The 14,718-nt window shown below is 47.8% G+C and overlaps 1 protein-coding gene across 20 annotated transcripts in view; it reads left to right on the top strand.

The window, feature by feature from the left end:
* LOC139264761 (uncharacterized) overlaps window positions 1–14,718 on the top strand; it is a 460,034-nt gene that overhangs the window by 357,437 nt on the left and 87,879 nt on the right. For 17 of the 20 annotated variants that reach the window (XM_070881860.1, XM_070881862.1, XM_070881861.1 and 14 more), the window contains one exon: window positions 13,159–13,227. The exons of the other annotated variants lie outside the window; for them this stretch is intronic. In XM_070881860.1, coding sequence (XP_070737961.1) covers window positions 13,159–13,227 — 69 coding nt within the window. The remainder of the gene's footprint in view (window positions 1–13,158; window positions 13,228–14,718) is intronic. 20 annotated transcript variants of the gene reach the window in all.

Raw genomic sequence — 14,718 nt, 5'->3', positions numbered from 1 at the left:
TCCAGAAGGTATTCGATAAGGTGCCACATAAAAGGTTACTACACAAGATAAAAGTTCACGGGGTTGGGGATAATATATTAGCATGGATCGAGGATTGGTTAACTAAAAGAAAACAGAGAGTCGGGATAAATGGGTAATTTTGCAGTTGGCAAACGATAATTAGTGGGGTGCCGCAGGGATCGGTGCTGGGGCTTCAACTATTTACAATCTACATTAATGACTTGGATGAAAGGACTGAGTGTACTGTAGCTAAGTTTGTAGATGATACAAATATGGGTGGAAAAGCAAGTTGTGAAGAGGACAGAAAAAAAATCAGCAAAGGGATATAGACAGGCTAAGTGAGTGGGCAAAAAAGTTGGCAGATAGAGTATAATGTGGGAAAATGTGAGGTTATCCACTTTGGCAGAAAGAATAGAAAAGCAAATGTTTTTTAAATGGAAAAAATTGCAAAGTGCTGCAGTACAGAGGGACTTGGGCATCCTTGTGCATGAAGCACAAAAAGTTAGTATGCAGGTACAGCAAATAATCAGGAAGGCAAATGGAATGTTGGCCTTTATTGCAAGGGTAATGGAGTATAAAAGCAGGGAAGTCCTGCTACAACTGTACAGGGTATTGGTGAGGCTACACCTAGACTATCGTGTACAGTTTTGGTCTCCGTATTTAAGGAAGGATATACTTGCATTTTCCTGTGCCGCGCTGTCCAATGACTCCCTTCCAGTGCTTGCTGTCTTTTCTAACTCGTGCGTTGAAATCACCCAGGATGATCAACTTGTCCCCAGCAGGTGTGGACCTGACCAGTCTGTCTAGATCTTCATAGAACCTCTCTTTCATCTCAGCGGGGCTTGGAAGGGTGGGTGCATAAACACTTATAATGGTGATATGGCGCTTGGCATTCAGGGGGAAATGCAATTTCATAAGTCTTTCGTTAATCCCTTCAGGCAGATTCAGAAACAGTTACATAAGAGAAGTCTTCACTGCTATGCCAACTCCATGGATCCTATTCTCATTCTCTGCCTTGCCTTTCCAATAGAAGGTGTAGCCGCTGCCTGGTTCACTCATGCAGCCCTCCTCTGCAAGTCTTGTCTCACTCAGAGCTGCTATATCGATGTTATAACGCTGCAGCTCTCTTGCAATAAGGGCAATCCTTCTTTCCGGTCTTGTAGTGTCAGCTCTGTCTAAGAGTGTGCGAATGTTTCATTGTCCGAGAAGAAGTTTTCTTGTGTTATGAAGTTTTCGACTTTTGCTATATTTTCGACCGCAGAATGGGTTGAACTGCCAGCCGCGGTATACTGGCCAGTTAATGGAAGGGCCGGCAATGTTTGGGCCACCTTTTCTAAGCCCCTCCCTTATAAAGGGGGAGCAGTGCTGTCCTAAAGAGGACTGCTCAGTCGCCTGGGGTGCTGCCGGGTTCCTCTGCTGCCCTGGATACAGAGTCGAGCAACCACTTGCCCACAGGCCGCCTACATGCAGGTTTAAGGCTACGACTCCCAGTGATCACCTCCACCTGTCGCTTCGTCCCTCCCCCATTGCCGCAGGACTTGGTATGTTGGATGATGGTTAGCACAAACCTGTGCATTGATGCTTTTAAGTGGGAAGGCCGGTGCACAGGGGCGGTCCCACTTTCTCCTCCGCAGAAGCCGGGTTTCAGTGGCCCAAAATTTGGTACAACTGAAGACTTTGTTGGCTGCAGTGGATGGCCATGACGTCTTTCGTGCTCTGCCATGCCCTATACACTCCACAGTGCATTGCTGTTCCACCTTCATGGCCATTGGATCAAACTTCCTCCACCCAATCCACCGCAACAGACTTCACATGCTGGGGTGTGCAGGTCCCGAAAATCACCGAGGGATAATACCCATCGGCTACCCTCATCTGGTTTAGCCTACCTGTCGAAGCAGTTTACCAGGGTGTGGCCGCTGTGCAAGCTACAGCTACTTGGAGCCACAGATGAGAGTTGGATGCCAGGTGGGGACCAGGCAGAGGAACTACTCCGAAGAGCACGACAAGTCCACTGTCAGAGGTGCTACCCCTCCCAGACACCTTTACACCCCAGACAAGTGCAGGAGAAGTGCATTGAGCAGAACATGGACCTGTACGCTGTATTTATTGACCTCACCAAGGCCTTTGATACTGTCAACAGAGTAGCGCTGTGGTCAATCTTGACGAAACTTGGGTGCCCAAGGAAGTTTGTCCACATCATTGAGCTGTTTCATGACAACATGACAGGTGAAGTGCTCTCAGACACACAACCACAGCCCCATTTGTCATCTCAAATGGAGTGAAACAAGGTTGTGTACTCGCTCCAATTCTGTTCAACCTATTCTTTACCTGCATCTTGAACTATGCCATAAAAGACTTGGAGTTTGGGGTCTACCTGAAATATCGATTAGATGGTTCACTGTTCGACCTCCGCCGCCTTGCTGCGAAGACCAAAGTACGGAAACTACTCATCCTAGAGGCACTCTTTACTGACGACAGCACCCTTATGGCACACAAGGAGAGTGACCTACAATTCATACTCAGCAAATTTGCAAAGGCAACAGAATTGTTTGGCCTAACCATCAGCCTTAGTAAAACCGAGGTTCTCTATCAGCCTGTCCCTGGCACCACAGCACCTGCTCCCACAGTCTTCATCGGCTGTATACAACTAAAGTCAGTGGACAGCTTCAAGTATCTTGACAGCACCATATCAAGTGATGGTCCTTGGACAAGGAGATTGATGCAAGGATCTGTAAAGCCAGCCAGGCACTTGGTCGGTTGCGCACTAAGATGTTGAGTCACCACCACATCCGACTGTCAACTAAACTGTTGGTGTATAGAGCAGTCTTTCTCTCATCTCTCCTTTATGGATGTGAGACCTGGACACCCTACAGGTGTCACATCAAAAAGTTGGAAGCTTTCCATATGCGCAGTCTCAGATCTATACTCCACATACGCTGGCAAGACCGAGTGTCAAACTTTGAGGTTCTGGAGAGAGCACAATCAACTAGCATCGAGGTGATGATCATGCGAACCCAGTTCCGGTGGGCTGGACATGTCATCCGCATGGATGAGACAAGGATCCCTTTTCAGCTTCTTCACGGCAAGCTCTGTGAAGGTCAAAGACACCAGGGGTGCCCCCGCAAGCGCTACAAAGATTGCATCAAGGCTAACCTCCAAAGGACCTCGAGAATACAGCAGCTAATAAAATCCAGTGGCGAACCCTCACGAGGACTGCCTGCCAGACCTTCGAAGAAAGCCGATGTCAACGCCTGCGGGACACTAGAGATAGACGACATCAGGTGGCAGTACTGTCGGCATCAGGCACATCGAACTTCCCTTGTCCGATGTGCAAGAGACTATGTGCATCCAGAATTGGCCTATACAGCCACTTGAAGACACATGCCATTGATGATTAGCACATCAACGTCTTTGTTGGATACGACAGACGACCAAGACTTGCATTGGAGGCAGTTCAGAGAAGGTTCACTAGGTTGATTCCGGAGATGAGGGGGTTGATTTATGAAGATAGGGTGAGTAGGTTGGGCCTATACTCATTGGAATTCAGAAGAATGAGAGGTGATCTTATCGAAACATATAAGATAATGAGGGGGCTTGACAAGGTGGATGAAGAGAGGATATTTCTACTCATAGGGGAAATTAAAACTAGGGAGCATAGTCTCAGAATAAGGGGCTGCCCATTTAAAACAGATGAGGAGTAATTTCTTCTCTCAGAGGGTTGTAAATCTGTGGAATTCTCTGCTCCAGAGAGCTGTGGAGGCTGGGTCATTGAATATATTTAAGGCGGAGATAGACAGATTTTTGAGTGATAGGAGAATAAAGGGTTATGGGGAGTGGGCAGGGAAGTGGAACTGAATCCATGCTCAGATCAGCAATGATCTTATTAAATGGCGGAGCAGGCTCCAGGGACCAAATGCCCTACCCTGCTCTTATTTCTTATGTTCTTATGTCGATGTGTGCGCCCCTTTAAGAGGTGCCGACAGTCTGCTGAATGCTGGGTTTTCATGGCGAGCTTAGGACCCAGGGCAGAACTCAACACTAGGGTCCAAGTTTGCTGAGGTGACGTTAAATTGGCATGACCTCACCCTCTTTTAATTTACATTTCCAGGGCCAGCGCTGCTATCAGCAGTGCTAAGGCACTCACCAAAATGTGGCCGCAGAGTCCCGCACCACAGAAGGACGCAAAGTGGCGGCCGTCATTTTTAGACTAGATCTCGGGGAAAACACGTGGCGCTAAGTGGGCCAATTTTTAGGCCGCACTGTTTTTGGGTGCGGCCTAAAAATTTGGGTAATAAATATTGACCAGTACACCAGGGAGAACTCCTTGGATCTGCTTCAAAATAGTTCCCTGGGATCTTTTAATTCCATTTGAGAGGACAGATGGGGCCTCGATTTAACATCTCGTGCAAAAGACGACACGTCTGACAGTGCACCGCTCCCTCAGTACTCCACTGGAATGTCAGCTGCATTATGCGTTCAAATCTGTGGAGTGGGAATTGAACCCACATCCTCTGATATAGCTGACCAGTATATTGGGGAATTTAAAAGCAAGAGTACCTCTGTAGGAAAGATTGGAGAGAGAGAGTAGCTCAGTATGGCGGGAATAGAGTGAAGAGTATCTATGTGTGTTCGGAGATTAGTGAGGGAGTATATATTGTCACTAAGATTGAAACCATCCGTTCAGCTGCCCCTGCCGCTTCCCTCCCTTCCCCTAGCCCACCGGGCCAAACTTCCGCTTAGGTTGCCCACCTGCCCCAGCCCTGAACTTGCATCTTTCTCTAATTTCTCTTCTATCTTCCATTATGCCCTCTATGAGCTCATCTTTTCCAGGAGACTCACCTCCTGTTTCCTTGACCCTGTTTCCATTAAACTGCTGACCCCCCCTACTTCCCATCCTGGCCCTTATGTTAGCTGATATTGTTAATGATTCTCTCTCCCCATGTTCTGTCCTACTCACCTTCAAACATACCATTATCACCCCACTCCTCAAAAAAACAATCTTTGACCCCACTGTCCTTGCAAACTACCACCTCTCTTTCCTCTCCAAAATCCTTGACCGTGCTGTTGTCACCCAAATCTGTGCCCATCTTTCTCGCAACTCCATATTTGAATCCCTCCAATCAGATTTCCACCCCGCCAAAGTACCAAAACAACTCTTATCAAAGTCACAAATGACATCCTGAGTGAATGTGACCACGGTAACTTATCCCTCCTCGTCTTTTTCGACTTGTTTGACAAGGTTGACCACACCATTCCCCTCCAATGCCTCTCTTCCGTCATCCAGATGGGTGGGACTGCACTCACCTGCTTCCATTCTTATCAATTCAGCCGTAGCCAGAGAATCAGCTGCAATGGCTTCTCATTCCGCTCCCGCATCGTTTCCTCTGGAGTCTCCTAAGGATCTATCCTTGGCTCCTCCTATTTCTCAACTACATGCTGCCCCTTATCTGATACAATGTCAAGTTCCATGTATGCTGAAGACACCCAGTTCTACCTCACCACCACCTCTCTCCACCTTCGCACTGTCTCTAAATTGTTAGACTGCTTATCTGATATCTAATACAGGATGAGTAGAAATTTCTGACAAAATAATCAGAAGCCCTACAACCTCAGGTATCTGCACTCCTCCAATTCTGGCCTCTTGTACATCCTTGATTTGAATTACTCCACCATTGGTGGCCGTGCCTTCAGCTGCAGAGGCCCTAAGCTCTGGAATTCCTTCCTGAAACCTCTTTGCCTCTCTACCGCTCTTTCCTCCTTTAAAATGCTCCTTAAAACCCACAGTTTTAAACAAGCTTTTGTCTTGCTGTTGACTGGCTGCACCTTAACAGGGGGCCCAAGTTTGTGCAAGGCTAGCACCACTTAAAGCTAGCTTGCACTATTTAAAGCCAGCCTGCTCCTCTTAAAGAGGAGTTGCTTTCTGGCTGGATCAGGTACTGGAAGTGGTTGGGGAAGAGATTCTGACCTGCAAGAAGGTGATTACTAATGGCACAACAGGGGAGAGAGTGTGCTCCAAGGTTCTCAGACTGGAGGCCTTGGTGGAGATGGTGGACAGGATGAGAGAGGTCCTCTAACCACAGGGGGCCATAAGGCACTCCAAACAAACTCGGCAAAGGCAGTGGGAGCAGATAGCCGTGGCGGTCAATGTCAGAAGTCAAGCCCCGAGAACCTGGATGCAGTGCCACAAGAAGTTCAATGACCTCACACGGGTGGCCAAGGTCAGTGAATTTACCTTTGAATGCCAAATCTCACCATCTGCACCACTAGCCTCACATACTGCCCACTGCTCAATGCACCACACCTCAATCACTCACCTACCAACAATCTCTATCAAACAGTAGACAAACTCGCATTCATAGCTTTAACTCACCTTCACGCACTTACCACTGCTGCAAGCCTAACCCCCACATCTCAGAGTTTGTAGAAACTGCCAGTTATTCAACCAAGACCCTAACAGATTGCATTACACTCACTCAGGAGCCCTCCAGTACCCGTCAAGACAAATGTCCCATTTTGTGGAGGTCTGCTGTATGCTCCACAACTTGTCCATCATGAAGGCGCAACTCTTGACACCATGGGCTCTGGGACCACCTCATGAGGAGGAGGGGGAGGACGAGAAAGGGAGGAGGCAGGCAACAGATCCCCGTTTCGGACAGGCTGTCCATGAGAGCATCATTAGACTCTGCTTCCAATGATCACCAGCACTGCTTCCTCCAACTCTGCAAAATTCTGCATTCAGGCTTCCCATCCTGATGCTGCTCCTGGCGGTTATGAGCCACCTTTGCCTGAAAGTGAAGTGTGCCAGTTGAGTGTGGTGCAATCTGTTTGGGTATGTGCCTGCCATGATTGAATAGCTGGCAGTGTGTGCAAGTGTGAGATCTGGATGTGAGCCTTGCACTAGTAGTAAGTGTGTGAAGGTGAGGTGAAGCTATTATTGTGAGGTATGAGTGGGGATTGCTCGAGATTGTTGGTAGGTGAGTGATAGGGGTGTGCTGCATTGAGCGGTGTGTGAGGTCAGTGGTGCATTTATAGGATATGGCCTTTGAAGATGCAGTCACTCACCTTGACTTGTTGCACTGGATCCACCTTGTCGCTTCTGGAGACAACACTCGTTGCACAGACAGCTTATGCTATCTCCTCCCACATCCTTTTTGCGTTCTACCTGGAAAGGCCTCTTGCTACTGTATGGGTGGCGGACCTCATGGCATCTTTGAACCTCCAGGACCAAGGCCTCCAGTGCCACATCCGAAAATCTCCTCGCCCTCTCTTTTGCCTGTTGGGCCATGGTTTAATCCATGAACTAATCACACCTTTTAAGTTAATAGTTTAGATCAATCAATGGTCTGAGACAGGAGGATGTGACTGTGAGTCAGGAAGGTATGGGGACCCAGAGTATAGTGACAGGATGGAGGTACAAGGTACAAGGTACTTACTGTTATGTATGAAGAAAGAGTCTGACTGGATACTGCGAGCTCAAAGTAAAGTATGACCTTAGTCTTTTATTGCAGGTCTCCAGAGTGCCTCGCCAACCTGTGAGGCCTCCTTAAGTACCTGTGCTCCCAAGGGATTCTGGGATCCCTTGGGACTCCAGTGGATGAGCCCTCTGGTGGCTGTTCAGAGTATATACAAGTTTACATATATAACAACAATCCCCCCCCCCAAAGTCAACAGTGTAACTATTTACAAGGTGAGTCGATCTGGGGCCCTTCTTGCCCTTGTTGATCGTCTTGGTGCAAATGCTGGCATTGGTGAGACATCTGTTGGGCCTTCGCTGGGCTGCTGTGCAGCTGGCCTTGCTGGGCTGCCGGGTCTGGTGAGTCCTGCTGGGCTGCTGTGAATGATGGGTTCTGCTTTGTGGCCAACCACGGTGTCGGTTGCCACTGGTGTGTATGTTGGGGGATCAAAAAAGGTAGGGTTCAAGGTGGGTTGCTCAGGATAGTCTGTGAATCTGGGTTTGATTTGGTCCAAGTGTTTTCGGTGAATGAGTCCATTGGAAAGTTTGACCCGAAACATCCTACTCCCCTCCTTGGTCACAACAGTGCCAGGAAGCCACTTGGGGCCTTGTCCATAATTCAATACAAATACAGGGTCATTGATATCAATCTCGCGTGACACATTTGCGCTATCATGATATGTACTTTGTTGAAGTCGCCTGCTCTCTACTTGTTCATGAAGATCAGGGTGGACTAAGTAGAGCCTTGTCTTAAGTGCCCTTTTCATGAGCAGTTCAGCAGGTGGAATTCCAGTGAGTGAGTGGGGTCTTGTGCGATAACTAAGCAAGACTCAGGATAGGCGAGTCTGCAGTGAGCCTTCTGTTACCCTCTTCAAGCCCTACTTGATGGTTTGCACTGCTCTCTCTGTCTGACCATTGGATGCTGGTTCAAACGGGACAGATGTAACATGTTTGATCCCGTTATGGGTCATGAACTCTTTGAACTCGGCACTGGTAAAACATGGCCCGTTGTCGCTCACAAGGACATCGGGCAGGCCATGTGTGGCAAACATGGCCCGCAGGCTTTCAGTAGTGGCAGCTGGCGTGCTTGCCAACATTATCTCACCTTCAATCCATTTGGAGTACGCATCTGCAAGCACAAGGAATATTTTACCCAAGAACGGGCCTGCATAGTCGACATGGACCCTAGACCACGGTTTGGAGGACCAAGACCATAAACTTAGTGGCGCCTTGCTGGGTGCATTGCTTAGCTGCAAGCATGTGTTACATTTGTGCTCGCAGGACTCTAAGTCCGCATCGATACCAGGCCACCAGATGTGGGATCTGGCTATCGCTTTCATCATTACGATGCCTGGGTGGGTACTGTGGAGGTCACTGATGAAGGTGTCTCTGCCCTTCTTGGGGATCACTACCTGATTGCCCCACAGAAGGCAGTCTGCCTGTACAGACATTTCATCTCTGCGCCACTGGTATGGCATTATCTCTTCCTGCATTTCTACTGGGACACTGGATCAGCTCCCATGAAGCACACAGTTTTTAACTTGAGACAGTAAGGGGTCCTGGCTCGTCCAGGTTCTAATCTGTCGTGCTGTGACGGCTGATTGCTCACTCTCAAATGCTTCCATAACCATGACTAAATCTGCGGACTGCGCCATTTCCACTCCCGTGGTGGGCAATGGCAGCCTACTAAGAGCATCGGCACAGCTTTCTGTGCCTGGCCTGTGGTGGATGGCGTAGTTGTATGCGGACAACGTGAGCGCCCATCTCTGGATGCGGGCCGATGCATTAGTATTTATCCCCTTACTCTTGGAAACAAGGGATATAAGTGGCTTATGGTCAGTTTCCAATTCAAATTTTAGCCTAAACAGGTATTGATGCATTTTCTTTACCCCATATACACATGCTAATGCTTCTTTTTCAATCATGCTATAGGCTCTCTCAGTCTTGGACAGACTTCTGGATGCTTAGGCAACCAGTTGCAATTTCCCAGATTCATTAGCTTGTCGCAATACACACCCGACACCGTACGACGACGCATCACATGCTAGTACCAAACGCTTACCTGGATCATACAACACAAGCAACTTGTTTGAGCATAACAATTTTCTAGCTTTTACAAAGGCATTGTCTTGGCTTTTACCCCATACCCATTCGTCCCCTTTATGCAGTAAGGCGTGTAGTGGTTCTACTGTGTTGAGACCCGGTAAGAAGTTACCAAAGTAGTTCAGGAGTCCTAGAAACGACTGCAGCTCCGTCACATTCTGTGACCTCGGTGCGTTCTTGATTGCCTCTGTCTTTGAATTAGTGGGCCTGATGCCTGATCCTCCTCCCCAGGAACTCCACTTCAGGCGCTAGGAAACTGCACTGCGAGCATTTTAACCTGAGACCCACGCGGTTGAGTCGACTTAGAACCTCCTCCAGGTTCTGCAGATGCTCGACTGTGTCTCGACCTGTAACCAAGATGTCGTCCTGGAAGACCACCATGCGCGGGATTGACTTCAGTAAGCTTTCCATGTTTCTCTGGAATATCGCCGCCGCTGATTGAATTCCAAACGGGCATCTGTTATAAATGAAGACACCTTTGTGCATGTTGATGCAGGTGAGGCCCTTCCATGATTCCTCCAGCTCCTGTATCATGTAGGCTGAGGTCAAGTCCAGCTTCGTGAACATCTTTCCTCCCGCCAGCATTGCGAAAAGGTCGTCGGCCTTTGGTAGTGGATATTGGTCCTACAGGGAGGAACAATTGATAGTTACTTTGTAATCACCACAGATTCTGATGGTGCTGTCTCCCTTGAGGGGTGGAACGATCGGGCTGACCCACTCATTGAATTCGATCAGTGAAATGGTGCCCTCTCTTTGTAGGTGGATCTGCACTTTTGCTCCTTGGAACTTCCTGATGCCTGTTTCGAACAGCGAAGGGAACTTGTTCAAGACCTGGGCGCACAAAGTGTCGTCAGCAGGTGAGAGCGCTCGGACGTCATCCCACTTCCAGCATATCTTCCACAGCCAGCTCCTGCCGAGCACCGTGGGGCCATCGCCCGGTACCACCCAGAGTGGTAGCTTGTGCACCGTTCCATCGTAGGAGACATTTACGGTAGCACTGCTGATTATGGCAATCAGTTTCTTTGTGTAAGTTCTTAGTGAGTCCATTTAGTTCAAGCTTCAGCATTATCGGGGGGCACTTCATGGTAAAAGTGTGCACCCCATGTCCCTCTGCCTCCTCGGTGTGAGGCTCTGGTTCGTCGTGATCCGCTGTGGATCTGTCCTCCTCTGCAATATGGTGATATGGTGGTTTACAGGATTAACATGATTTGCAGCTCGCCTGCACATACGTTGGAGATGTTCCACAGCCCTTGTTCCCATTGTTCCACAGCCCTTGCAAACATACCTTTTGAAATGGCATGAATGGAAACGATGATCACCCCCGCAGCGCCAACAAGGTGTTAATGGCCTTGCATTTATCACCCTTGATGGGGGACTCTGAGACATCTGCGAACGTGTCGCTGCAGGCATGTGGGGCCTGCCCTGTACATTGCGATTTGAAAACAACATCACTTTGTTCACAGTACTTGCAGCAGCACTCGTGTGCTGAGAGATTTGTTTAGTATTGTCACTGGTGGCAATGAACGCCTGGGCTATCGCTATGGCCTTACTCAAGGTTGGGGTCTCTGCAGTCAAACGTTTGCGAAGTATCATTTCATAGCCAATGCCAAGTATGAAAAAGTCTCTGAGTATGTGCTCCAAATGTCCTTCAAATTCGAATGTCCTGCAAGGCGCCTTAGCTCGGGGACATAATTCGCCACTTCCTGGCCTTCAGACCTTTTGTAGGTGTAGAACCGGTACCTTGCCATCAGAATGCTTTCCTTCGGGTTCAGATGCTCCCAGACCAGTGTGCACAAATCATTGTACGATTTCTCTGTGGGTTTCGCTGGCGCAAGCAGATTTTTCATGAGGCCATACGTTGGTGCCCCGCGGACAGTGAGGAGAATCGCCCTTCGTTTGGCAGCGTTCGCTTCTCCTTCCAGCTTGTTGGCCACGAAGTACTGGTCAAGTCGCTCCACGAAAGTTTCTCAATCATCTCCCTCCGAAAATTCCTTCAGGATTCCTTTTGTTCTCTGCATCGTTGGGTTCGTTATCTGTATCTCGTCGCCAGTTGTTATGTATGAAGAAAGAGTCTGACTGGATACTGTGAGCTCAAAGTAAAGTGTGCCCTTAGTCTTTTATTGCAGGCCTCCTGAGTGCCTCTCCAACCTGTGAGGCCTCCTTAAGTACCTGTGCTCCCAAGGGATTCTAGGATCCCTTGGGAATCCAGGGGATGAGCCCTCTGTTGGCTGTACAGTGTATATATATATATAACACTTACTACCTGAGCAGAGGAGAACAAGAATTCATGGAGGACAGGCAAGCCGACACAGTACTGTGATACAAGTGCGGGGAGTAAAAAGCAATAATGTAGTGGTAGGGGACAGTTTAGTATAGGGGATAGATACTGTTCTCTGCAGCCGTCACCGGAAGTCCCGAAGGCTGTGTTGTCTGCCCAGGATTAAGGACAGTGCCTCGCGCTAGAAAAGAACTTGGAGTAGGAGGGGGAGTACCAGTTGTCATTATCCACGTAAGAACCAACGACATAGGTAGAAGTAAGTTTGAGGAGCTAGGGTTTAAATTAAAATGCAGAACCTCAAAGGGTAATAATCTCTGCATTGTTACCTGAGCCACGTACAAATTGATATAGGGTTAAGCAGATCAGCGAGTTAACTACGTGGCTTAAAGAGTGGTGCAGGAGGAAGGTGTTTCGATTCAAAGGCACTGGCACTAGTACTGGGGAAAGAAGGAGCTGTTCCGTTCGGACAGGCTACAGTTAAACTGGGCTGGGACCAATGCCTGGCAAATCTAATAACTAATCTAAACTAACTCCCACTAAACTACACTGATCTCACCTGCACGCCGAAAAAGCCAAATTTCTTGCTACAGAGATTGTGAGATCTTGTGGGAAGCATTCTTCAAGGCCAGCGGCACATGCCTTTGCTTCGTTGCTGACCACAAATTATGAACAGGCAACACAAACTTTGTGTGCTGTCTGCAACATTTTGAATGGGTGCGGGCACATCGTGCTTTGGGTGCCTGCGCCTGTTTTTGGGCCTTATCCATTTTCTAGGCCTGTGTTTCCAATCGCTTAGCCAATTTTGTATCCATGCTGCTACTGCCCTTTTTATCCTAACAAGCCTATTATTGCTAACAAGCCTAATATGTAGTATTTTATCAAATGCCTTTTGAAAGTCCATATACCCAAGCCATCTGCCTTAATATCTCCTTGTGTGGCTCGATGTCAACTTTTGTAAAGCGCCATAGGACCTTTTACTATGCTAAAGCTGTTATATAACTGCAAGTTGTTATATTGGGAGGGTTAGGGGGTTAGAGTATCTCTTTATGGGGGGGTTAGAGGGGGAAAGTGTCTCTGTTTGGGGGTTAGAGGGGGACAATATTGGGGTATTAAAAGGGGAAGAGTATTTTGGAACACTCATTGAAAACCCTATAGATGTTTAGTATACCCAGGTAGGAATGTTGTAGAATAGTGAGTCACAGATCTGGGCTCTATCTGTCAATGTTATGAAGCACGTTTACTGTGAATGATCAGCTAAACGCATTCAGTACTTTCACTGATTTATAATGTAAGAACTGAGACTTTCTCCTTTCTATAATGGCAGTTCATGAAATGAGCGCAGATTCACTTGAAATGAGTGATGATTCACTGGATGAACCACAGAATTCATGCCGTAAGTGCAAATATAGATAGTCTTAAACTCAAAGATATGCGGGTTTATTTCAGTATCTCTGTATGGGGGGATTTGGGGTTAGAGAGAGAGTATCTCTGTATTTAAGGTTAGATGGAGACAGTATCTCTGTATGGAAGGTGACGAGATAAGCATCTCTGGATGGGAGATGCTTAGAGGAAGAGAGTATCACTGTGGGGGCATTAGAGGGGTGAGTATTGTAATATAGTGTTTTTGAAGGGGAGAGTATTTCTGTATGGAAGGGGGTTTGGGGGGAGCATCGCAGTATGGGGCATTGAAGGGGAGAGTATTTCTGCATGGGGTATTTAGAGGGGGAGGGGAGATAATGACCAGATACTCTGTTTCAGTGATGTTGGTTGAGGGATAAATATTGACCAGCACACCATGGAAAACTCCCCGGCTCTTCTTCAAAATAGTGCCATGGGATCTTTTAATTCAACCTGACAAAGCAGGTCGATTTAACCTCCAAAAGCCAGCACCTCCAACAGTGCAGCACACCCTCAGTACCATTCTAGAATGTCAGCCTGGATTATGTGTTCAACTCTCCGGAGTGGAACTTGAAACTACATCCTTCTGGTTCAGAGTTGAGAGTGTTACCATTGTCAGTGGGGGGATTTAAAAGGCAAAGATTTAAGAGGAATTAGAGTGGGAGAGTTCCTGGATATGAGGGAATAGAAGGGTGAGTATCTCTGGCCGCGAGGTGGTCACCTAAACTAGACAGACACAGCAAGCATTTTCTCTCTGAAAAATGGAGGAAGGTTGAGCTGAATTTATTCCCCATTCACTATTCATCTCCGATAGGCACAGGTAGGAATGTTGTAGAATAGAGAGCAAGACACTGATCTGGGCTCTGTCTGTCCACATTGAAGCACATTTACTGTTGATAGAAACATAGAAACATATAAAATAAGTGCAGGAGTAGGCCATTCGGCTCTTCGAGCCTGTACCACCATTCAATAAGATCATGGCTGATCATTCACCTCGGTAATCCTTTCCTGCTTTCTCTCCATACCCCTTGATCCCTTTAGCCGTAAGGGCAATATCTAACTCCCTCTTGAATATATCCAATGATCTGGCATCAACAACTCTCTGCAGTAAGGAATTCCAGGTTAACAACTCTCTGAGTGAAGCAGTTTCTCCTCATCTCAGTCCTAAATGGCTTACCCCTTATCCTTAGACAGTGTCTTCTGGTTCTGGACTTCCCCAACATCGGGAACATTCTTCCTGCATCTAACCTGTCCTGTCCCGTCAGAATTTTATATGTTTCGATGAGATTCCCTCTCATCCTTCTAACCTCCAGTGAATACAGGCCTAGTCGATCTAGTCTCTCCTCATATGTCAGTCCTGCCATCCCTGGAATCAGTCTGGTGAACCTTCGCTGCACTCCCTCAATAGCAAGAATGTCCATCCTCAGATTAGGAGATCAAAACTGAACACAATATTCCAGATGAGGCCTCACCAAGGCGCTGTACA

Source organism: Pristiophorus japonicus, chromosome 5, assembly GCF_044704955.1.
Source record: "Pristiophorus japonicus isolate sPriJap1 chromosome 5, sPriJap1.hap1, whole genome shotgun sequence".
NCBI classification, from domain to species: domain Eukaryota; kingdom Metazoa; phylum Chordata; class Chondrichthyes; family Pristiophoridae; genus Pristiophorus; species Pristiophorus japonicus.
The sequence above is the reverse complement of the archived record's forward strand: the minus strand, read 5'-3'. Positions and strand labels throughout refer to the sequence as shown.